The 27,166-nt window shown below is 31.8% G+C and overlaps 1 protein-coding gene across 1 annotated transcript in view; it reads left to right on the forward strand.

Annotated features, from left to right (window-relative positions):
* Positions 1-26,271, forward strand: part of LOC143054332 (uncharacterized) — a 56,079-nt gene extending 29,808 nt beyond the window's left edge. The window contains exons 7-14 of the mRNA XM_076227312.1: positions 2,078-2,182; positions 4,981-5,119; positions 7,327-7,479; positions 8,224-8,357; positions 14,549-14,675; positions 19,690-19,802; positions 24,824-24,940; positions 26,083-26,271. Of these exons, the coding sequence (XP_076083427.1) occupies positions 2,078-2,182; positions 4,981-5,119; positions 7,327-7,479; positions 8,224-8,357; positions 14,549-14,675; positions 19,690-19,802; positions 24,824-24,940; positions 26,083-26,124 (930 nt within the window). The 3' untranslated portion in view covers positions 26,125-26,271. The remainder of the gene's footprint in view (positions 1-2,077; positions 2,183-4,980; positions 5,120-7,326; positions 7,480-8,223; positions 8,358-14,548; positions 14,676-19,689; positions 19,803-24,823; positions 24,941-26,082) is intronic.
* The last annotated feature ends 895 nt before the right edge of the window (positions 26,272-27,166 follow it).

Here is a 27,166-nt window from a genome sequence, read left to right on the forward strand (position 1 = left end):
AATGGAACCAAACCTTCTCCCTTTTTCTAAACAATAGTGTAACATCACAACATAGAAAAACAAACGATAAAATATCAATTGAAAGGCTTAACTCAATCTAAAAAACGTAAATCAACACAATATGAACGAAAAAAATGTGATCTGCGATGCCTGAATGCAAATACATAGTTAATATAATTATAAGATATAAATATTCAAGGTCAAAAGTTAATAGACAAGTTCAAACAAAGCTATGGTTAGATACCACTGTGAAATATTTAAAACAAAAATAGAAACTCATAACTTTTAAAATAAAATTTTGTGGTTAATAGATATAGGAAGATGTGGTATGGGTATCAATGAGACAACTTTCCATCCAAATAACAATTTAAAGAAACGTCAAGGTACGTACGGCATTCAACACGGAACCTTGGCTCACACCGAACAACAAGCTATAAATGAACCGAACATTACTAGTGTAAAACCATTCAAACGGGAAAACCAACGGTCGTATTTATATAAAAACGAGAAACACGTATAAGATTAAGTGTGACTAGTAGGTAAACTAGTACAAAAAAAAAAAAATATGTTTTTTTTACTTAAGCTTATTTGGTATTTTATTTAAGATTAAGATATATGCTTCTTAAATCTATTAGTATAATATTATACAATGCGAGTCTATCACTAATAATTTACATATTTATACCCCACGCAACGAGTTGCGGAGGGTATAATGTTTTGACCCGTCCGTCCGTCCGTCTGTCAGTCCGTCCGTCCGTCAGTCCGTCCGTCAGTCCGTCCGTCCGTCAGTCCTGTTTCTTGTCATCGCAGCTCCTCTTAAACCACACAACAGAATTTCACGAAACCTTTTCAGATAATAAGGACATACTATGTAGTTGTGCATATCGACGGGAAATTGCGTTTCAATTTTTTTTTCTAGGAGTTACGCCCCTTTGAACTTATTTACTTTAATGTTCTACCGCAATAGTTTGTCATCGCAACTCCTCTCAAACTACACAACAGAATTTCACGAAACCTTTTCAGATAATAAGGACATACTATGTAGTTGTGCATATCGACGGGAAATTGCGATTCAATTTATTTTCTAGGAGTTACGCCCCTTTGAACTGATTTACTTTAATGTACTACTGCAACATTTTGTCATCGCAACTCCTCTCAAACCACACAACAAAATTTCACGAAACCTTTTCAGATAATAAGGACATACTATGTAGTTGTGCATATCGACGGGAAATTGCGATTCAATTTATTTTCTAGGAGTTACGCCCCTTTGAACTGATTTACTTTAATGTACTACTGCAACATTTTGTCATCGCAACTCCTCTCAAACCACACAACAAAATTTCACGAAACCTTTTCAGATAATAAGGACATACTATGTAGTTGTGCATATCAACGGGAAATTGTGATTTAATTTTTTTTCTAGGAGTTACGCCCCTTTGAACTGATTTACTTTAATGTGCTACCGCAACAGTTTGTCATTGCAACTCCTCTCAAACCACACATCAGAATTTCACGAAACCTTTTCAGATAATAAGGACATACTATGTAGTTGTGCATATCGACGGGAAATTGCAATTCAATTTTTTTCTAGGAGTTACGCCCCTTTGAACTAATTTGCTTCAATGTACTTCTCCAACAGTTTGTCATCTCAACTCCTTTGAAACCACACAACAGGATTTCATGAAATTTTGTAGATAATAAGGACATACTATTTAGATGTGCATATTGGCAGGAAATTAATTTTTCTTATACAATTTGTTTTTCTTACACTTATTTAATTTCTCCAACATCAATGTGGGGACGTGGGGTATGTGAGCGTGCTCACTAGGGTTCTTTAATTTCAATTATTTTTGTTTGTTTGTTAGACAATTGTTAGGTTTTAAACTAGGTCAACTAATCAGCCATACTGACATGGCTGCCTTTTTCGGATTAATGGTATTGTTATTCTTTTCCTTTAATTTAACCAAAATATTCGCGTATTTATTACTTTGCATTCTACACTTTTCTTAATCTGAAAAGAAAAATGTTTAAAAAGGAAAAAAATATCTTAGATGAATGCATATTTAATTTGCAGGTTCCATTTGTGGAAATGCATTCAAAAGGTACCTTAGGTAAAGGTGCAAGTGGTGAATGTGCACATTTGACGGACGGATATTCGAAGGATGTCGCCTTCAAAACAGTAAGTGTCTTATTTTGTGTTTTTAAGTCTCCCAAAGAAAGTTTTGAGACTTATTGTTTTTGCTCAATTCTTATTTCGTTTTATAATTATGGCACCCTCAACGGCGTTGGGATGACGTAATGTTATTCTACGTTTGTTTTTATGGCACCCTCTACGGAGTTGGGGTGACGTATTATTATTCTACGTTTCATTTTTTATTATCATTATGGCACCCTTAACGGAGTTGGGGTGACATATTGTTATTGTTCGTTTCTTTTTTCATATATTTATTCTTCCTCACTTTTTTGTCCATGCTATTTCTCAGAATTGGCTTAAACAATATTGATGGAACTATACCATAATAAGGACCACTATATGAAATTGTGCAATCGGGGTATCGCATCATCATCATGATGCCTGCCGTGATCATGGAAACTAATCAAATGTAAATAATCAGGATTCTTAAACTTTCGTTATAAGAGCCAGCCTAATGAAACTTTATGTAAATGTTGGCAGTTTTGCCCCGAGGTACTTAGCTTCTGCAAAAGGGCTGCCTTACCATGGAAACTGAAAAAAAGTTTAACATTGACCCTACGGGAAAAACGGTCAAAGCTTCATTTTCTTGAGGAATATCAGACCAAACTCAAAGAAACATCATGAATATGTAACATGGCATAAGTCAATGTGGTAACTGTTGTTGGAATTTTCGAAATGGACACCGTTACCATGGAAACAGCAAAAATATCAACAACAAAAAAATAGTCCAGACTTAATGAAACTTACAATTGATGGTAACTTACAATTGGAGATAAGACTTATGATTTCAGAATTTCCAAAATGGCCGCCGTTGCCATGGAAACTGAAAAAAAGAAAAATGATTCAAATTTGATGAAAATTTACAGAGTAATACATTCTTATGTCTTTGTGTACATTAGCTGTTTATACAAAATGGCTGCAGTTCAGAGGCAATGTGGGAAGGGTGTCATCCGCTATTTATTACAAGAGCAAATCTAGTTGTCTTTCTCATTATTAAAACCTTCTGAAGTATTAAAAAATATTTACTTCCTAATAAACATTTTTATTAAGTAATTGCTGTGACTTTTTCTACATATTTGTTGTCATATTCTATAAATTGATCTTTGTTTTTTATTATTTAAAAATATATATTTACAGAAAAACATTTACTATTTAGCAATTTAGAAATATATGATTTTGATAATATGAAATAAAGCAATTGCAATGTAAGTTTGCACATTATGACTAATTTTTAAGAATCTTAAATTAATTCGTAAATTTTTATTAGTATTTAATCATAAATCATATTTTTTATATTAACTTATTTTTATTATAAAAATCTAAATATTCATTTATATTATAGACATGACAAAAACAGGAAATTCATGGATAAGGGTGAGACATTCTACTATTTAGTTCAAATCAGAACTGTTGAATATCAAATGTGGATAATTATAAACAAAACAAAGAAGTAGAACATTCGATAATGCAATAGATATTTCAATCTGAAGTTGTCTCCTTTTTGCCTCGAAAAAAGGGGGTATTTTATAAGAGTAAAATAAAACAAAATACGAAGGAAAATTTTACGAAAGGTCCCAGAATGGCCAAATTAAAAGCTCAACCACATCAAACGAATGCAAAACAACTGTCATATTCGTAACTTGGTACATATATACCTTAAATAGAAAATGATGGATTAAACCTGGTTTATAGCTAGCTAAATCTCACACTTGTATGACATTAAATAGCAAACGAAATTGGGCTCAATGTCTAATAAGATTGGTTTACAAATTGTTCTTTTAACAATAGAACTTTTCAGAAACAATGTTCTTCTCAGAAGACGAATTAATTTCAGATCTAATGAAATTATTCATAAGTATTTCAATGAATATGCATCAATACATCTTATCTTCAAAATGATATTTGTGTTTTGATTTAATACCTATTGGTTTGCACATGTTTGTGTGAAACTGATTGTCAAAAAATTGAAATTATAATATTTTTGTTAAGAAAACAGGCTTGTTAAAAATACTGATTTGTGGTGCCTATGCATTGTCCCTTGAGTGAGAAAAAGTGGCAGTCAATTTGGCTTAATTACGTAAAAATAAGTTAAAACAAATATATTATTGACATTTTATTGATTTGCAAATCTATGATTACATTTTTTGCATGGGTAGTTAAAACCAAGTGAAATTGCTCTCTGTAAATATTTCGAAATCACGAATACAAGATTCCCTGATGATATATGATACTTATCACCAGATCTATACGTGTATGTGCAACACGCCGGGTGCCAGTGAGCAGGACCTGCTAACGCTCATGGAGCATCCGAGTCCCCCTCCCTCCCCATGCAATTATTAAGGTGGTGCTTGCTTAATCGGAAATAATCTGTGGAATATTCTTTTGGTTTGTTTCCTCTTTTTGTGGTTTTCTTTTTTGTTCTTTTTTTGGCACGGTATTGTAAGATTTTTTTACTGTTAATATCCACTTGGTTTATTCTGCTTTTGTTTTCTTAAAAGTTCTGCTGAGAAAGGACGAATGAGCGTAATAATCTCTATAATTTGTCCTGACTTTTGTCGTCGAGTTATAGTAAATTTACTAGCTTCCCAATTTAGCAAAGCAAAGCACAGCTAATAGTATTTTTGTGATTTTCATACATATCTCAATGATTAATTGCGTGTTGATGTTGGTTATCTGTTTGATAATTCTGTTCATTTCATTTATTCTAAGGTGGAAATGTTTCTATATATATATACCATTCATTTGTGTCTGTTTATAACCTTGTTTTGTACCGAATATTTCAGATTAGCAGAAAAGATAAATTCAAAGCCAAAAGAGAATTGGAAACTATGGTCAAGTTCAGGGGCAGTGGCTTACCACGGATTTTTACTATAAAAGAAACTGACTACTATTACGAAATATACATGGAATTGATATTTCCCTGTAAGTGCAAAATAAGATATAATGATTTGTATACACTCTTATAAAAGTAAACAATTGTAGCTAACGTTGACCAAATAATAATATAGGATGGTCTTCGTTTATCCGATAATTGCAGAAGTTGTTCAACTGGTAGCGCGAGATCGGGATATGATTATCGACTAGATTTAATCTTCTTGGATATTCTAACAACAAATCAAAGTGAAAGATAAATATAAAAAATAATTAAGAATTATATCAGTATTATGATTCTTTTATAGATACATGTAATGCGAAATTAGCAAAAAAAACAAATATTATCTCATCTATACACCTTACAAACGTCTCGATATGATACGGTTATGATATCGCAATCAAAATTGTTCGGATAATTTTTGCATGTTAACTAAATTATTGCAGACTACTGGCCACGAGCATCACTGAAGAGACATGTATTGTCGAAATGCACATATAGTTCAAGAAAATTGGTACCGTTAATTGTATTATAGATAACTACGTTTTTAAAGATTGTTCATATGCTAGAATAAAATACGTTTGTCACTTACAATTTAGGTAAACATTTTTGGCCTACATTTTTTCCGAATTTGTACTTATTACTTCAAAAGTATTTTGAAGTCATCTAGACTGGCACAGAATCCAGATGAAGTCCGATACCGCAAAATGTAATTTTTCTAAATAGTTTCATTGGTCAACATTGGTATACAAGAGGTTAATTCGAAATGAAATTTGTCTCTTTGAATTGAGTAAGGGCTTCCTCTCTTTTGTCAATTATAGTACAGCCGATTTTTTACCGTTTTTTATAGAATGACTGATTTATTTTTGTCCGTGATACTAAAACCCCCTCTCCTTAGAGAGGAAGCATGTTTGATAATGAGACAACTATCCACCAAAGTACAAGTGAAGTGGTTGTAGTACAAATAAAATCTTGAAAGCGATTTGAATTAAAGATAAATTATTGAATATTATTTTATCAAAGTAATAATTTGATGTAATTTTCTCAAATATCAAAATTTACTGAAAGACACAATTGTTGTCTTAATTTGTACAATATATATATATGTATGTCAGATATATGGTTACAGAAGATACTGTTGTGACAAGAATTCTAATTTGACCATTTGAGACAGAAAATGTGAACTTTAATTGACAAATAGGCATACAGTAAGATGTGGAACGGTGACAGAGGCAGGATTGGATCTTATGTAATCTTGAATGTTGTAATGATTGACTGCTAAACATTACATTTATAGTATTCTGATATGCTTTTAATATGTAATCAAAATGGTTTTAATTAGTTATCAAAAGTACCAGGATTATAATTTTATACGCCAGACGCGCGTTTCGTCTACATAAGACTAATCAGTGACGCTCAGATCAAAATAGTTATAAAGCCAAATAAATATAAAGTTGAAGAGCATTGAGGATCAAAAATTCCTAAAAGTTGTGCCAAATATGGCTAAGGTAATCTACTCCTGGGGTAAGAAAATCCTTAGTTTTTCGAAAAATTCAAAGTTTTGTAAACAGAAAATTTATAAAGTGACCATTTTATATCAGAAAATATGCAAATAGGATAAGCAGGCAATATTTAAAGTCTTGTTTTCAAACTCTTTTAAAAATTGAAACAGGGGAGGGGGTATAAATGTACAGTAAAGAAAAACTTAGAGTATATGCAGTGATTTCTTAATGGCTTCAATTCTGATAAATGAGTTTTAATGTGAGAAAAAACTGATTTTAGAGAGTTTTCTATTTGCATAAATGTTTGTGTATATTGACAACATTTTATATATATTTAAAAAAATATTATCGTTTTTAAACTAACTATATGTATTCTATAGTTATGCCTGGTAATATATTCTTCGCTCCTTATCGCCTTTAGTTGAAAATGAAAGACACTGGAGTTCTGTGAATTTACTGCAGATGCATTGTAATATTTTAATGCTAAGACAGAATCGATAGAGTTTAGAACAATTTTTTTAGTCAGAAGTTATAACTAATATATTATAATGTTCTAGAAAAATATGTGTTTAATACAAAAAAAAAACGGATATTTTTATGTTATCTGTATTATATCATTATTATGTTTTTATAGTATGTACATTAGATAATTATGTATTGCTTTGTAACAATAAAAAAAGATTGAGGACGTTTGCAGCTGACACGTATATATTTGGTATTTCTTTTCATTTTAATTCTTGTTTCTTTATTCTTAGGTATATCAATGACTGACTTAACAAAGCGTTTGGCCTGCATAAGAAATAGTGTTGAAGATCGCGGAAGACGATTTTTTCACTATTTTTTTTATAAGTTATTGGGCGAGATACAAAAGTTTCATGTTAAAAAACATACCCATGGAGATTTGGGAGGTAGGTGTTTTATACTAATTGCTTTGATATCAAAGTTATTCATATTAAAGTGGGTTGAACATTCCAATATCAGCTAATCAATCAAACGTTACTATAAAGCAAAACATCTTCATTTTTGTCTCGCTTGACGGAGTCAAAAAGCGAGACATAGGTATGCTGTTTCTGGCGTGGGCGGCGGCGATTAGGTTTAGTTTATGGTGAACCACTAATGGTAAGTCAAAGCTATTTGGTATGCAGGTGGACAATACAAAAATTAAAGAAATATTAACAAAAGCAAGATAATTTTTAATTTAAGTTTCTTGTATATAATTTGGAGTTCAGTATGGCGTTTATTATCACTGTACTAGTATATATATTTGTTAAGGGGCCAGCTGAAGGACGCCTCCGGGTGCGGGAATTTCTCGCTGCATTGACGACGACCTATTGGTGACCTTCTGCTGTTGTCTGTTATAAGCTCGAGTTGATGTCTATTTGACACATTCCCCATCTCCATTCTCAATTTTATTATAATATTTATCATTATAAAAACAAATAACTATTTCAACAAAGAAAAATAAAATGGCATATAGATACTCTACAAAGAACATTCAAAAATCAAAATATAAAAATGTTTCTCATACTTTTGTTTCAATGGGTTTTTTTTTTGTTTTTGTATGAAATGATTGTCAACTGTTTGTATTTCATATCGGTTCAATTATTTCATTCGATTTTTTGTAGTTGTTATGCTTTACAATTGTTTTGTAGAGTCAAAAAACGAATCTAATATTCTCCTTCAAAAAACGGAAGCGCATTCGGTAGCTGTGCGTTTGATTGATCCTGGAGATGTCAACCACAGGACAGAAATAGATCTTGCTGACATATCAACTCATATGTGCACGGTGAGTGTCTTATTTTTATGCAAGTTTTTCAAATGTTATAATAATCTACTTGACTTTCAAAAAAAGCCTAAAAACGATATTCTGATATGTTCATCAGTCCTAATAAATACATTCTTTAATTTTGAAAAGCATTTTAACTTGAGCTGTTTGGTTTTCTTATCAATAAAATAAGGTCTGAAGATCCGCTGCGTTTCTGTTTTTTCCGATTTCGATATAAACATAAGCAACACTACGGGTGCCACATGTGGAGCAGGATCTGCTTACCCTTCCGGAGCACCTGAGGTCATCCCTAGTTTTTGGTGGGATTCCTCTGATTTCGATATATTGCAGTTCTTTCTGTCACGTTTTCAGAAACTTTGACCGAACGTTATTCTACAATTATCACATTGATAGCATTCAAATGACCAAATGAGATTGTGGCAGTTAAGTAGTACACCTGACAAATCTAAATTAAACAATTTCGGGACAGTCGAATTTTTTTCAGATTCAACCAGCATGCTAAGCGTAGATCCGCCCGAACATTTCCTCTGTGTATTATGACATGTATTCCATAAACGTATATTAACTATATAAAATTGGGTTCATAAGTACAATGTTGAAATCAATTCTGGTTATTTGTATGAGTTTTGACACTTTTATTCCCTTTGCTCACTTTAAAGTTATATTACATTGTCTCAATATACGGATCTTTTTCTACAAAAATGAAAATCGAAGAACATATTCCTTGTTTTACATCATGAAAATCTTACACTGTGAAGAACCAAAGTAATTTAGACAACAAATGCATCGAGGTTCATCGAAATGCTTGACTAATTGATCGACACCGTATCTGTTTAGTTTAGTGGATTGATATCCCGCAGACAATCGATTTTATTTGAAGCTGATTTTGCAACAATAAAGTCGGACTTGTTTATGTAATCATATGAAGTTAAATTTGACTTTCAAATATATTGATGATTTTCTGTTATTTAATAACCCACATTTCAATACGTACATCAATCTCAAATATCCTAGTGAATTGGAGATTGAGACAACTACCGATAATATAAGATCCGGGTTATATCTCGGTAAGTCTTTTATTGATATTGACACTGAGGAACGACTTCAAATTAGAATCCCTGACAAATGTTGGGATTTCAACTGTCAAATTGTCAACTTATTATTTGTCAGCAGGAAAATAACCTCTTGGACGTTTACATATCTCAGGTAATAGATAACACTCATGCATGCAATTTTAGACTGTACGAAGCTCAATGAAGAGGTATGATTCTTAAAAAAAATGTAGTTATGAGGATGAACGTTTGAAATAAATACTACATATGTTTTAAGGTCGTTGATCAACATGATATCGCGGTTCTCGGTCCTAAATTTACTTTATACAAGTCAGGATTCCCGCAATCCTAAGGGCTACTCGTTGTTCTCTTCAACAAAATACAAGATATGTATACAAATCTAAATTGAAAACAACGTTCAAACCTTGATCGTGTTGGATAATACAGAAACATAAAATATAACAACAAAGCACAACAATTAGATACACATTGAACTTAAACACACAATAATCAATCACGCTTACAAGATAGTCAAAACCGATGTCATTATTTTTTATTTACCCTGGATTTATGTGATCACTCTGGTTTTGGGGATGGTGCAGAATACTAAGTTAGGGACATATCAGGAAGCTCATCAAATGTTTTATGCCCCATTTATGGGAATTATGTTTTTCTGTCCATTCGTCCGTCCGTCTGTCCCACTTCAGGTTATTGATCAAGGTAGTTTGATTAAGTTGAAGTCCAATCAACTCGACACTTTGTACACATGTTCCCTATTATATGATCTTTGTTATTTTAATGTCAAATTAGAGTTTTGACCACAATTTCATAGTCCACTTAACATAGAAAATGAAAGTGTGATTGGGGCATCCGTATACTATAGAAACATTTTTGTTCTGACTTGCAGTAAGTTTATTCATCATTTTAATCATCAACTGACAACTTTTGCCATATTATTTGCTTTTAAAATACGAAAAGATTGGTCGAACAACCCTTTTTTTTTAAATCGAAAAATTAAGGCAACAGTAGTATACCGCTGTTCAAAATTCAAAAATCAATGGAGAAAAAATAAATCCGGGTTAGAAACTAAAACTGAGGGAAATTCTTAAACTAAGTAGTAAATAAAATACAAATGTATTACACTACATTTAATCATTCGGCTAAAAGAAAAGACAAAAATGAAAATAATATGTTCAATATTCAAATTCTAATTAATTGATTACAATTCTTAGAAAGGAGTAGGACGATTTTGGCCTCAAATTTAAAGTTCATCTGATGAAAGATTTTGGACACTTTTTGAACACTTAAGTGTCTATTTCGGTTAATTTAATTAGTTTATGTGAAAGAATTAAAGTGATTTAATCTTTAAAAACGCACGGAATCAAGCTTATACATGAAATATGCCACAAAATGTCACTTTTAAGATGTTTTTTGTCAAAAATGACAGTGGCCGCATCCGTGTTCATCCTCAATCTTTATATATGTTATGTATTATCATCAAATACAACTTAAATTTCGATATTAAGAATGAACACAAATGCGGCCCCTTTCATTTAAAACGGAAACCGTCTAAAATTTAACTATATGCTAAAATTGTGAAGATTTCAGTAATTCAGCATGACTTAATGATGCTAGTACTCGATATATGCGTATTGTATTGTCAAAAACAGTCCATATTTATGTAGCCGAAGCATTCTACTTTTTAATAAATAACTGAAAGTTTACATAATAACAATTTTGTAAAACTGCTATATTTTGGGGCCAAAAAGGGGCCTTACTGGACCAACTCCTTTGTTGAAACGATAAACATAATTGGTTTGCTTTGACCTGAGCATTTTCTGCAATAAAATTTATTTGTTTGTTCTCCATTTATATCCCATTATATTGCCATTTCACAGTAAATAGAAGTATCTCAGCATTAGGTATTGGTAAATTTTTATATGAATACAGAAAATGAATTTTCTTAATGAAGAATTTAAATGAACACAAATTTAGATAAAAAATAGTTAATACTTTTTGGACCTATGTTTTTTGAGACAGTGCATGTTCAAGGCCTCTTTCTGGAAAATATTATTATCTATGGCATATAAAAAAATATATTACAGTAAAATTATTGAAATGAAAAGGTAAATTCTTATTGGAAAAAAATATGGTCAGAAAAAAATAGCAGACCATATATATATCAAAGCATCATCGATGCTTTGATTTTCCATATTGTCAAAAACTATCCTTTCAGCTGTTAAGGGCATACGATACAGTTTTGATCCCATATTGAAATTTTGCTGACAATTTGCACATAGGATATTTTTTGTCCGTTTCAATAAAATATGTAATAAAAAAATATCCCTTCATGTGCTACTTTTTGTAGTAAAATGAGGTCCAAATGTTTTTATTTGCTAAAATTCTGATTTATGGACGTATTTTTCCTTTCGACAGAAATACATAACTTTTTAAAAGATAAACACAAGCTGTTTTTTTGGTTAAATTATTTGTAAATTTTGTTTTATATAAACAATTGAAAACAACACGTTTAATATTTGTATGCGTCCGAGGCGCTTTTCTGGACTTACCTTCATAAATATCCTTTGTATTTGTTCAATTTGTTTTTAACATAACTCATATTTATCAAACATTCGCGGATGTAGTTAAAAAACGTCATTTTTGCTGCATTGTTTCTTTAAAAAAAAATGCACTATTTACGTTTTCATGAAAATTGGGACACATTATCTTCTTACGTAATCAAATCAAATGGCATTTTAAAACAGAGGGGTCCATAAACTCGTTTTCAAGTTGGATAAGTTGAGTATCGATGATTAGTTTATTTGTTTCATAGGCCTCACCCCCTATGGATTTTACTAACCCTCTATGGGTCCGTAGGGGGTCAGTAGCGAACCATATAACTTATAACGTTAACAACGTCATTACTTCCTCTGTAACTATATCGTATGTTTTTACACCAGGAGGCATAAGCTTTTGTAATTTGACATGTGTTTGATGAAAATTCTAATAAAAAAAATTGAAAGTATGAAATTGTTCTTCGAATGCCATAATAACAGCGATTGCAGTTTTGATTTGGTTTCAAATTATACTGAAAGAGATAATTTGTTAAACGCTCAGTCCTGATAAAGTTTCCAAGTTTCCAAGTTTCAATGAATAGTTATCAAAGGTAATTAAGTATGCAATAATGTAAAGTATGAACTCCATAAAAGTAATTACATTGATCCTTGAAAGATACAGAAAGAGATATTCAAGCTCTTTAAAAAGTTGCCAGGACAAACACGATGATAAGAACATATGTGTTTTCGATAGAAGAGATGACATATTATGTTTTCGTTTTAAGATTATACATGGCTATGATATGATTCATAAGCTGATAGGTATTCTGTAATTAGATGGGTATTTCAAATCTTTAATTTTAAAATAAAGAGCCGAGAATGCATTTTAGAATAGACAATGTCATAAAATCTAAACGTCAAATGGCTTTCTTATGCCATCTCAAATATATGTTAAATATTTTTTGTTAAATACTAACCAAAGTGAAGATCGACTTTGTCAGTCGACAAAATGTATTTTGTTTTGTTCGTACTAAATTTAACACGCATTTAGAAAAGAGGTCATGGATTTCGTTACCACAAATAACTTATAACCTTGATAAATTCTTCAATAGATGCAAAGATTTAGTATGCAAATTTTGCTGAACTTTGAGAAAACTTATTTCAAACTGAATAGCGCAATATCTAAATTTTTGCGGGTATGTTGTAAACCGAGCCCGGACATTTAGATACGATCCGGGTAAACTTATCAATCCTTTAAATAAACTTATTTTAAACTAGTAACCTATAAATTCAAATATCAAATCTTTGAAAATTGTTCGTATTGGGATAAATATTGATTTTGTTATCAGAAAATTAAAACCATACTAAATATTACACATACATACTTTCACAGTACTACAATCTATCTATACCTATAGTTTGGCATTGTAGAAGGTCATGTTTTTCACTAAGTGTTAATGATTTCTTTACACTGTATCCATTGAATGTTTGATGTGAACTGATTAATATTTTAGCCTTTGATACAGTTTTTTTTATTCGATATAATTGGCTTTAAACTAGCTGGAAGTAACTGCGAGTACTCTCGGATCTGTACTTGGTGTCTTTTTGCTGAGAGGACTTATAAGTGTCCATCTACGTCCACTCTGTGTTTTTGCTAGATGTATTTCTGTTTGTATCTATCTGATGAGTTCAGCCTTTTTCAACTGATTTTATAGTTTGTTCTTATGTTGTACTGTAGCACCTATGTCACAGGGTAGGGGAGGTTAAGGCGCTCACAAACTTATTTTACCCTGCCACATTTGTTATGTGCTTGTTTTAAGTCAGGAGCCTGTAGTTTAGTTGCTGTCGTTGATATTGATTTTTCCATAAATTGTTTTGTAATAATTTTTCAATTGAGTTTATTCATATTTTTCATGTCAGGACCTATTATATACGATCATACGGTATTGGTTTGTCATATTGTTGAAGGGCGTACGGTTGCCTGTAATTGCTTACATCCACTTTGTTTGAACTTTAATGGATAGTTTTCTCATTTGCAATCATACAACATCTCCCTGTTTTAATATTGTTTCATTTTCCCTGTAGAAAAAAAAATCTCTTTGTTTTGCAACTTCTAGCTAACAATTTTTGTTATATGATATGACAACATTAGCGGTATTAATTGTAATTCTCCAGAAGCGCATTTTGACAATTAATGTTTCAACAGTGTTGCTTAAATTCATAGAGGAAACCCTGTAGAGTTCATCAAATCAAACAGGACAAAGATAAAGCAGAAAAGATTTATGTTTTCTTTATCCCTAATGTTGAATGTCTTCTACCTTTTCATTCAATTTCAGGTTTTACATATGGCTGTATTGTATGCGTTATATGTAAGATCGATGGACTTGGCGTGTAGAAGTCAAATTAGACTTTATTATCGACTGTAGCAATATCAGGTTAAAGAAAAAAACAGCTTCAACGAATGTTACTTTTACTTCTAAATAAATTAACCTATATAAAACTCAATTGACAAGCCGGGGATGTTATCTATTTATACATTGACGTCTACAGACTGTTGTTGAATAAAAGTTGCAACTTATTTCAGATTGGTCGCGAATGTTCATTTACAGAGGATCCAATCTTTAATAGATTTATAAAGGGGAAATCAATATCGACAGAGAAGCAAGCCGAAGACTTACGACAAGAATTGTCAAAGGAGGGAGAAACCTTCGGTAATGTTGAATTATACAATTATTAAATGATCTACACATGATAAATTAAACAGCAAAGTTTAGTAAATTGCAATATTCGTTGTTGGTAAGCTATACATGGCAGATAGAATACTTGAACTAAATGTGCAATACTGTTTTCTGAAATGACTTTTCTTTACATTAAGGTTTTTTATCGTCCGCTTCAGACTCTTTTTGTTGTGGTCAAAACCAATCCTCTTAAACTGTGTAACAACTGTAAATCAAATCCTTTAGAAACGAAACATAAAGTTCGTGTATTTCCACTTTCTATTCCATCTTAAGTGAAGTTTTGTGAAAAGTTAAAAAAAATACGGTTACAAGGAAATTATTACTGATCTGCTTTTATACGATGCTTATCGTAATCTGGCAATATGAGAATTGTCAAATGAGTAACGCATCGACTGTCATTGGTCAAAAACGCACACTAAACCCTTCCGTAATGGCTTATCCATTACCAAATCTTAAATTTAATGTGATAGCAAAAAAAATATTGATCATTTTATATCAAAGTGTACGACATTAGAAAGTACTAGGAAACATTTTGCTAAAAACTTAGAAAATTTGATGTCAGTATTGACAGTTGTTTATTAAATCATGTGAATATATGAATATGTGTAGACTATTAGTGCAGTTGATACTAGACTTTTAACATCCGTTAATTCCACTGGCACTAGAAGGTATCTCAGCAGTTTTAAAGAATATTTTGTGTTGCCTTGCACCATGATTTTTTTTAAGCTTACCACATACATGATGGGTGAAACTATCTCATTTTTGACAAATTCGTAAATTGATATAACTGAATAAATCATGAAGCATCTAAATTAACTTGCACACATATATAATAGACAGTTTATAATTCTACGGATGTTTTACAATGTTTTAAACTCAAAGAAAATGTAGTGTCACATATCAAGTGAACGCTACAGAGAGAACTTGATATAATGAAAGGCTAAATATGACAAATGTAAGACCAGTTTGCTTTAAATCAAATGTCAAATATACTTTTCATTTGCGAATCAATGTGAATTGAATAAATAGACTTTCAACCAATGGTTAGCTGTGGATTTAGGAATGATGCACATTGCGTGTATTACAGGTAGTCGATTACTTTGTTCATATATATATATTTTTTGTTGTGTAGCGAAATTCGACCAAATAGCTACGCACATGCAGACAAAGTTTGAAAGCATTAAAAAAAAACATATTTTTAGTTCCGTTGCATCCTTTTACACAGAAATCATGTAGTAGTTCAATAATGGAGGAAATTACTGACAAGAACTGAACAATGACTGTTCCCTCATTCTTATATTGACCACTTCAGATATTTCACAGATCGTTTATAAAAGACATAGAGTTTAGATACACAGTAGGAATCATTTAACAATATTTTACAAGTTCAGTTGCTTCTTCCTCAGTTTTTTGTCTGTATGACAAGTCACATAAATTTTAATGTTCTATCATCGGTCATAGCATTGGTTTAAATAGACTCAATATTGCATTCCTATATTAATCTAATGATGAAAATTCTTTGTTTGATAGTAATTTCTAATGAGAATCTTTGGTGCGCACATACTTTTCCAATCTAAAATATACTTAAATTTGGATGAAAAACAAAGAAAATCATTACAATTTACAAATTATATACCAATATAGTAACAGTTTTTTGCCACGTTTACTTGTAAGATGTGGGAAATTGGCTGAATGCTAGTACCTTGTACCTTATTTTAGTAAGGAAAAATTTACGAATATGTATATGACAACTTTCAAATTTCCAGTTATTATCGTTAATATTTGGGCCGCATAAATACTCTATTGTCCCTTCTTTTTTGCAAAAATCAAAATTGTGATGTTGTGCTATCTTTACACGTTTATAATTAGGTGTTTGTCCAGAAATGATCCATAACGTTGTTAGAATGTTATAAAAAAAAAGTCAAAAAACTAAAATACCGAATTCCGTGGAAAATTCAAAACGGAAAGTCCCTACACATATGGCAAAATAAAATACTCAACACACCAAACATGTGGATAACAACATTGACGTTCGGTCAAATATTGCATTTTAAGCATTTCAATCATTTTATTCATTTATAACCACAACATAGCATGTAAAAAAATGAAGATTTTACAGAGATTATACTAACAATAGTAAAAACACAAATATTCAACACAACTTTATTGTGTTTGTGCTGACGGTACGTTAATTTTTTTTTTATAAATTGTCAATCCTTATCCGCGAAAATCTGAAGAAGTTGGAAAACATCCTACTTATCAAACATCTTCATCTAGCCTAATACTGGCTTTCGGCAGGTTAAGAAACATAAAAGACTTACCAGAAGACTCTTGTAACTATTGTAGGAACATACGAATCCGAACAGCAAGCGCATACTGCATCAATAGACTTACGGTAGTTTAAACCATTTCTTTCAATGTCTTTCGTTTTTTATGTTGTGTCTTCTGTACTATTACACTCAACGTCTCCTTAGCGGTTGCACAGCAACTTGTCGAAATCAATTTTATTTTGAATCAGTAGGCCACAGATTCCACAATAAAGTATATTACCTTTTAATGTTGATGTAACTGTGTCCTATTTAAATTACATTATTTCGACTACCGTCGCACGCCAATCTTTATAATAAAGAACAGTGGATAGGATAAAAGTGATGGATAGCCACGCCTATATCAAACTGAAGTGATAGAAAATCAATATCTCTTTATAATGTTGCAGTATTGAAAGTGTTGAACGGATGGACTGTCTTGCTTTATATGGATTCTTATGCGGCACATTAAAGCTTAGATTAATTTACACATCGTACTTTAAAATCACAATAAAACTTAAATTCACTTGAATGCATTGATCTGTTATCTTGTCGAATTCTAAGCCCGCTAAGACAGATGGCTTTTATTTTGAGAAGAAATCTTGATAAAATTTGAAATAGGTTTAACGGGAACGCTGATTTTGTAAAAAGTAACAGTGATTAGATCATCAACGACGTATATGTAATTCAAATAAAAAATAAGACGCCAAGGTCGAAAATACTCATAATGAAGTTAATGTTAACCGTCTATTATTTTTGTCCATCTGATGAGTTAAGCCTTTTTCAACTGATTATTATAGTGCGTTCTTATGTTAAACTGTTAACCACAGTCCCAGGTAAGAGGAATGGTTGGGATCCCGCTAACATTTTAACCCTGCCACATTCTGTATGTATGTGCCTTTCCCAAGTCATGAGCTTATAATTCGGTGATTGTCGTTTGTTTATGTGTCACATATTTGTTATTTGTTCATTTTTTTTAACTAAAAAAGGTCTTCAGTTTTCTCGCATGAATTGTTTTACCTTGTCATTTTGGGGCCTTGTATAGCTTACTTTGCGATATGGGCTTTGCTCATTTTTGAAGGCCGTTCGGTGACTTATAGTTGCTAATTTCTGTGTCATTTTGGTCTCTTGTGGAGAGTTGTCTCATTGCCACATCTTTTTTTATATGATAGTCAGAAGGTCTTTGCATATGCCAGAAGTTTCCGTGCCTGTCTTGAGAAGAAATCCAAACTCACCTTCTATGAAATAAAGACCTCTAAAATTCTTTCCGCTAATTCAAACTAGTACTTAGTATCTTAAAATGTCAAAATAAACAAAAATGATAAATTGTCTTGAATTCAATCAGCTTTTCTGTTGTACAAGTTGGACGTGGGTGTTTATAACAGTGTAAATGACATTGTCATAGTTTCATTACATTATCATTTTACATAAAAGTGCTTTGCAACCGCAAAGGAGTCGTTAAGTGTATTTTTCTGTTTGTCTTTTTATTTTTAGCCATGGCGTTGTCAGTTTTATTTTCAATCTATAAGTTTGACTGTCTTTTTGTATCTTTCGTCCCTCTTTTACTTGCAAGACGTCCTATGCTGTGTGCTGCGGTATATAACAAACTTCAATCAATCTACCAAGCCTTCGTGTATTTCTTTGAAGCTTACATCTGATATTCAGTATGTGGGAGAGTTGAAATATCCATTTCTCAAACCTATGAATGATCAAACTATCCCTTTCTCTTGGTATTTATATGAGCACCCATGAAGCCTAATTTTACTGAAGGTTGCCATTATTGATCATAACACATTTTGGTATAGAGAGGGAGATAATTACTTAGAACATTTAATTCGCTTGCAACAAATGGGATTATGAAAAGATGGTAATGAATTTGTGTTGTGCTCGCCACAGAAGCAATGTATATAGTTAAATATAAGATGTATAAGTACAGATTATATTAAATTCCTTATTTATAAAAACTTATGAAATTTGAGAATTATGTAAGTTAAATTTTCGGTCTGTTTTTGAACAACTTTCAAAATGAAACAACTAGATTCACACGCCCTTTTTCATCCTAGTTCATGTAGTGGTCGTATGTATAAATATGATTTGTTATCCGAAATATTTTCTGATATTTTTTAACCATTTAATATTCTTTCATGTTTGCTTTATTCTGAAATTTTCATTTTCATACAATTTTTGCGAACGTGTACAATAACTGAGATGACAGCCATAATTTGTTTTTTTTTCATAGTTTTTTGTATTGATTTTAATCTTTCTGATCTGTCTATTTTATCTAACTTTCGCGTTTGTTTAATTATTCTGTCATTTCATTGTTGTACATTTGGATACCTTTGGATAAAATATATGATTATCGTTCTAATTTTTTTTTTTTTATTTAAACCTGTATATAAAAGGTAAAATAACAAAAAACATCGTCAATGAAAATTCATTACGGAAATTCTTGGTTTTATAGCTAGCTAAACCTTACACTTGTATGACATATTCATCAATATTATTTTAATTTGAAGGATCATAAGATTAAACGTTACGAACTAATTAACGATACATATTCTTCTCTGCAACCTTCCCAGAATTTTGATGATCGTTTTGTGCCTGTCCTTTACACGAAATATTCTACATATGATGTGGGGGCATTTTTTTCTGCCTAAATTCAACTCTTAATTTTTATTTAGAGTCAGATAGGGTATACAGCAAGAAAATAATTGATGCAATATTTGACGAACCCAAGGATGAAGCTCCAGTACAGTCTCTGGGAAACATTAGAGATATGGTCAGTGGTGCACAGGTAGGTTATACATATGTTTAAGTGGTTAAGGTGATAACCAAACAGACTGATGGGTGTTAAACAATTAAATATATATATGTGCATTTCGTTGGTTTAAATGGTTGCGTATCGGTATGTGTTTACTTTTCTACATAAGCGGTATAGGCGGAGGGTTGAGATCTCATACACATGTTTAACCCCGCTGCATTGTTGCGCCTGTCCCAAATCTGGAGTGGCTAGCCTTTATGAGTCTTGTATTTTTTTTAATATTAGTTTCTTGTGTATAATTTGGAGTTTAGTATGGCGTTCAATGTAACTAAACTAGTATATATATATATTGTTTAGGGGCCAGTTGAAGGACGCCTTCGGGTGCGGGAATATATCACTGCATTGAAGACCAATTGGTGACTTCTGTTGTTGTCTGTTCTATGGTAGGGTTGTTGTCTCTTTGACACATTCCCAATTTCCATTCTCAATTTTATTTGCTTTTTTGATTCATTATACTACCGTTTAAAAAAAAAGTAAGGAGTATATAGTTTTACCTCCGTCTTTCCGTCCCTCCGTCCTTCCGTCCCATGGATATGTTTCGTCGCTTCTTTTCTTATGAATTACATCATACGGATTTTTGAAATTTGGTATTAGGTTAATATATAAGTCGGCTATACCGTGTGATACGTTATCATATTCGTCACTCAGCAACTTCCTGTTTGCCGAACACTAACACACTTTTACACTATAAAAAGAATCCATATTTGGGCGGGGGTATCATCAGTGAGCAGTTTTACTTGTTTTGTATACGACCGCAAAAATTGCTGTGGTCGTATATTGGTATCACGTTATCGTCTTCGTCGTCAGCGTAGTCCGAAGATGAATGGTTTCCGGATAATAACTGTAGCATAAGTAAATAGAAATCAATAAAATTTTAAGACAATGTTTATAACTACAAAAGGAAGCTTGGGATTGATTTGTGGGGTTGTGGTCCCTAAGGTTTAGGAATTAGGGGCCCAAAGGTGCCGAAAACAAGCATTTATCTAGTGTTGCAGACCGTACGGTGACCTATAGTTGTTCATGTCTGTGTCATTTTGATCTTTTGTTGATAGTTGTCTCATTGGCAATCATACCAGATCTTCTTTTCTATATCAGTACAAAAAGTTGTGTATAAGTGTTTCAATTATTCTGAAATTGTACCACAATGTTTAATACCATAAGTAAAAGGTTGGGATATATTTTGCGGGTTATGGGACAAATAGTCTAGGAATAAAGGGCCAAAGGGGGCCAAAAACAAGCATTTTTGTAGGTTCAAGACAATAAATTGAAGTAATCTTTCTTTGTCCAGAATAATAGTTGAATCAACTTAAATCAATGCTATATACAATATACATTGCAATATTCACTTTACTACCAACTGATAAAGTAAAGCAGTCTTTACCATTCAGTGATTACAAGCACTTTGATTACCATTCTAGGGTTATGCCCCTTTACAAATGAAAAAATTGAAGATTTTTTTAGTTTCTGTTCTATTCACTTAAGTGCCAGTCTGCCTAAGAATCAGGCAGTGGTGAAAACATGACCCAAAAAAAACACCCAATTTGAGATTGATTTCAGTTCATAATATGTAGTAATGCACAAAAATAACTTTCATTTCCATTTTCTGTTCTGGTAATAGAAGATACAATTTGGTTGAAATGCACTAGCTCGGTGGGTTTTTTCTAATCATGTTTTTATTTTTACCTAAATTGCCTGATTCTTACAAAGACTGGCACTAAAAGTGTGTCTTAACTATGGGAGTAGGTTCAGTAAGACTCGTTTTTGGCCCCAAAATACAGCAGTTTTAAAAAATTGAGAAAATGTAATCTTTAAGCTATATTTTGGAAAGTAAGATGCTTCTGCTACATAAATATGAGCTGTTTTTGACAATACAATGCACAAATATCGCGTTCTAGCATCATTAAGTCAAGCTAAATTACTGAAATCTTCAAAATTTTAGCATTTCGGTTAATTTTTAGACGGTTTCTGTCTTAAATGAAAGTGGCCGCATTCGAGTTCATTCATAATATTGAAATGTAAGTTGTACTTGATGATAATACAAATCATATATAAAGGTTGAAGATGAACACGGATGAGGCCACTTTCGTTTTGTGCAAAAACCATCTGAAAAGTGACGTTTTGGGGCATAATTGATAGATTTTTCATGTTTAAGCTTGAATCAGAGCGTTTTGAATGACTAAATCAGTTGAAATCTTTCACATAAACTACTAGAATCAATTGAAATAGACACTTTAGTGTTTAAAAAGTGTTCAAAAACTTTCGTTAGATGAACCTGAAATTTGAGGCCAAAATCGACCCTTATCGGACCTACTCCTTTAATGAAATGTATGAATAATGCTTATTACCTCTAAACTCAGTTTAAGTTCAAGTTTTGGCAGCTTCACTTTTACAGTTCTTGAGTTATGTCCCTCTATAACGTTATATGCTAGCGGGGCACCATTTATTATTTTTTAAATTACTATTAATTAATATTAATTTTAACCATGACGGTACGACATTTTATGTTTTAATATTTCATGATGTATTTAAATGAGTAGTAATTGCTGCAAACTCCATTAGAAATTTGAATTGAGATCATTTTTGGAATAAGGGAAAGGGGATGGCGAAAAAAATTGGGCAGGGAGGGGCAATTTTTCTCATTTCAGTTTCAGAATTTAAAAAGAAAATTTCTTTTAATATTTTTTTCTTTTGAGAGGATTAATATCAAGTGTAGAAAGACTGCAGTGTAGAAACACAAACATTCCAAAAGTGTTTATGCTCCAAATTTCCAGCGTCTTCAAAAATTTGCATCGTGCTTCTTCTTTTCCATTCTTAGATATTAAAGAAGCATTCATTATAACATGATATTTGTAATACATCCACTTAACACATGGTTATATGATATATTTTTCTAAACGTCAAGACAGACACATTCTTAGTATGCCCCATTTATGGGCATTATGTTTTCCGGTATGTGCGTCCGTTCGTCCGTCTGTCCCGCTTCAGGTTAAAGCTTTTGGTTGAGGCAGGTTAAAGTTTTTGGTCGAGGTAGTTTTTGATGAAGTTGAAGTCCAATCAACTTGAAACTTAATAAACATATTCCTTTTGATAAGATCTTTCTAATTTTTATGCCAAATTAGAGATTTCACCCCCTATTTTACGGTCCACTGAACATAGAAAATGATACTGCGGATGGGGCATCCGTGTACTTAGGACACGTTCTTGTTTTTTACGCATCAACAGTATTGCACATGCTGTTGACAGGTTTCTTCACTTGTACAGCTACTGCAGTAAACATCCCTGTGTATTAGTACCTAAATTCTTATTTTTAAGATGTCAGCATCACTGCATTGTCTGTCATCTCTAAGATAAAATATTTTTTGCAAGTAAGAAAAACGATAAGAAAAAAGATTACCAGTAACAAATCAAGTGCGTGTTACAAATATAATAAACACCTACTTTTTACTATCAGTAAAAATGATAAAACTGAGTAGAAATTTCGTAAGTGTTTTTTCTGACTGGTGTCATATGGTATTTTGAATCCTATTTAAAATTGACCCTGGTGTCATATGGTATTTTGAACCCCCTCAAAAGTGAAGTCGGAGTCAAAATACAATTTTAAAAAATTTATCCCAGGGTCATTATACCGCATGGTATTTTGACCTCATAGTCCTTTTTCCCATATGGTATTTTGAACCCAACAAATGGAAATTAGACACAGCTGTTTTAGATAAATATCATTGCAGATTATATAATTTACAATTTGTTGGGTTTTTTAATTGGAGCTATAGTATGGGGTTTCAATATACCTTGGCAGGAGGTCAAACTACCATGGCAAAGTAAAATTTTCAAAACCTCTCTTTTCCAACGTGTAATACATACAAACTTCTTTGGGAGTATTATAACTATATAAAGGCGTCAGAAGATATAGAGGTTCATAATACCATAGCAGGGTGGTCAAAATACCATAACTAAGTGAAATTTTCAAGAAAGTAAAAAACATACAAACTACTTATTGGAGTATTATTGCTCCTAGTATATAAAGGAGTTATAATAGCTAGAATTTTTAAGAATTAAAGGTCTATATTTATTGGTTTTATTGATTTTATATTTACATTGTATCATTGATCAAATGTCTTCATTTAGTGTATGCCCACTTGTGTTAATATGTTTTTTGATTTTATTTCAATTAATATTTTATAGTGTGTCTTTCTATGTTGTGATTTTTCACTGTTGTTTCAGATAAGGTGAAGTTTTGGTACCATTAAAACTTTTAGACACGCATCAATTGTTTGTGTGATGGAGGTTAATATGCAACAGCATAATTTATTGCACATTTTGGGGGGGGGGGGTAGTTTGTAACAGCCACAGGTATTGCACAAAAGCAAAAAAAGTGAATATAAATTCTAATCATTTAACCAATTGTAAGTTCTTTGTTCTGTGTTAGAAACCTATTCGTGTGTCAAATATTTAATTGCATTCCAAATTCATACCTGTACAAAGCGCGAATAGTGTGTCCATATTTGCCCCAACTCTTCAGGATTGAAATGTTTTGTTCCATTCAATAGCTGACAAACTATAAATTGCAATATAGCAGCCAATTCTTAAATTGTAACAAACTTGAAAATGAAAATATAGCACTGCATACAAATTTTATATATATGAAGTGCTTTGATAAATCAACCTTCATAAGGAATAGCCAAAGTATGAATAAGTATAGAAATATGTGAAGAGGTATATATTTCCAAACAGGGCGAAAAATAATTATGAAATCCATCCAGAGTCAACTTTGCTTGAAGTTGGTGAATTCGACAACCATCTTATTTTTCTATTATAAGCATTAACTTTCTAAAATAATAAGCTATTTTCAATTGAATAAATTGTTCTTGGTTTTTTTTAGGTCCAGCCATTGCATGGTTTGATTAGGATTTTGTTTTTGTTTTATTTATTCCTCAGCACAATTAGGCAGATTTGTATATCATCATAAATCATTTATGTCTCTATACTTCACACAGGGAGAAAAGGGTGATACTGGAGAACCTGGACCAATGGAAGCAGAAGACTCTCAAGGACCAGTTGGACCAAGGGGATTTAGAGGTCCGAAAGGAGACATAGGAATAACTGGACTACCTGTATGTTTAGATTACAGTGATTATATGTGGATTCATATATCTTCGTGGGTACCAGTGTGGCTGGTACAGCTTGTCCTCAGAGTGGGACAGTCTGCTCTACCAACTTCCTATATAAGACCAACTTGTACCCAGTACAAGTTGTCCTCGACAGTATCAATTACAGCTATGTAACCTGCCTTGTCTTGTACACTGGTCTTCCTCTGTAAGAATATCGACAGAACCCGAATTGTATTCCTCACACTCTATGTCTGCAGTAAGAGTTTCTAAAGGAAAAAGATACTAACAAAACAATCTCTGAGCAACCTTAGATATCAAGACTATAACAAAAACAAAAACAATCTAACGGACAAACCACTGTTAAAAAAACACCGAAATATTCACACAAACACTTAAGCTAGGAATGATTTCATGTGTTCGAGGCGAGTATTCAATCTTTCACAATGATAATGTGTTAGATTATTCAGCATATTAATTCGAATATTGCACCAGATTAAACTTCTTTACACATTTGATGACTTACATTTGTAAAGCAAAAAGAAGCAACATAACTTCTAGTTAATCAATATCATAGAAAATACAACAAGGTGATTCGAAACGCATTTAACTGAATTCAGTTTTGCCACCTGATAAAGAAACGCACAGTAATTTCTAAAGGTCAAAAGTTCTGCTAAAAAACTCATACTTTTACTGTTTTTATCTGGTATCTTCTTTTTGTAAATAACTTTTTTTTATTATGGCAAGTTATTGATACCTGATATGAACAATAACCGATATGTTATCTAAACAAAGAATTTCAAGATGATTGCTGTTTGTAGATGGTTGTGCTTTGGGCAACTGCAAACATTGTATGTTTGCATAACAGTATACATAAAATGCAACTGAAGAATTTAAAAAAATCTTAAACTAAAAACTATACATTTTTTGTGTTATATAAATATCGATCCCCCTTTTTATCCCTGAAACATGTTGCTTTTAGTGCAATTTGTTTTGAAGAATGTAAATGTTCTCAGAATATTGCACAACGTATTTCCTTATCCGCGTTTATTTGAATAAGTGTATTATGTTCTATAACGTTTATTAATAGTTTGGAAATTTCATACAAGAAAACTATCGGTCTTATTATCAAGTTCCTTTTTTTTTAGGACAGAAACTCCAGAAAAGTGGACTATGGAGAGGACAATTGATTAATAACAACTACGTAGATCTGCTGGTAGGCAGTGCTTCAGTGGCAGGTGTTTTCTTCACCAAAAGGATAGATGAGAATTTAAATTTAATGCATCATTTTCTTTAATTTCATTTGAACTATGATTTATTAAATACTTATAACTTAACTTGTTCTGTTAATAATCTAATTACAAATGCAATTTTTGTTTACGACATCAATTGCTGCCTACGTGAATGAGAAGAGAATAGGTAATATAACTTTATAATTGAATCTGTCAAAACAGAGGTAGTAACTTAACTAATAACAATTTCTATGTTTAGCTAGCAACACAAAAGCAGGTCCGCAATAAGTGGTGCACCGTTAGTCATCATTGCAATTCCGATGACCTGACGATATACGGAATTTCCAAAGGAGACAAAAATGTTATCTGGTAAAAATTTAATGGCAGATATAGTATCAAAGCATGTCTAATTGACATAGTTCTTCTGTTTATTGCTACTTAAAAAATATCTCAAAGATTTTTGAACATATGTATTCACCTTATGGCTTTTTTAATGCCCACTAGATGTGTGATTTTTTTCTTGATGAGAATGTGAGGCAATGTGGTATATAGGATAGAAAATTTTAAACACATCAAAATCACCAATATAAGCATGCAATTTATCAAGTATTTCCAACGATTTTTTGACACTCCAAAAGTAATTTATTCCACTATTTTCAAAGGCCTTATTTGAACAAGTTATTGTCAGGTTTTTGATTGTACCAAGTGTACTGGTAAGAAGAATCGACAATTTAGATTGGAACAAAGACTTGAAGACGAAATACATCTATATTTTTAAGGTGTTTCGTGTAGCTTCGAAAGGCAGTACGTTGTTGGGACTTTCATTATATTTGGTTTTGCTTGCAAAGAGGTAGCTTAAAGTTGATATTTGTTACAGATGTCGTTTTCTGAAAATAGAGTCAGTTGGAACGTTGATGAATTGGTGATTTGTTCTTTTCAGAACCTTAATGTAAAATTTTCGTCAAACAATAATGATATTATTATCAGCTTTATCGGCCGG

The sequence above is a fragment of the Mytilus galloprovincialis genome, chromosome 12, assembly GCF_965363235.1.
Source record: "Mytilus galloprovincialis chromosome 12, xbMytGall1.hap1.1, whole genome shotgun sequence".
Taxonomy (NCBI): Eukaryota; Metazoa; Mollusca; class Bivalvia; order Mytilida; family Mytilidae; genus Mytilus; species Mytilus galloprovincialis.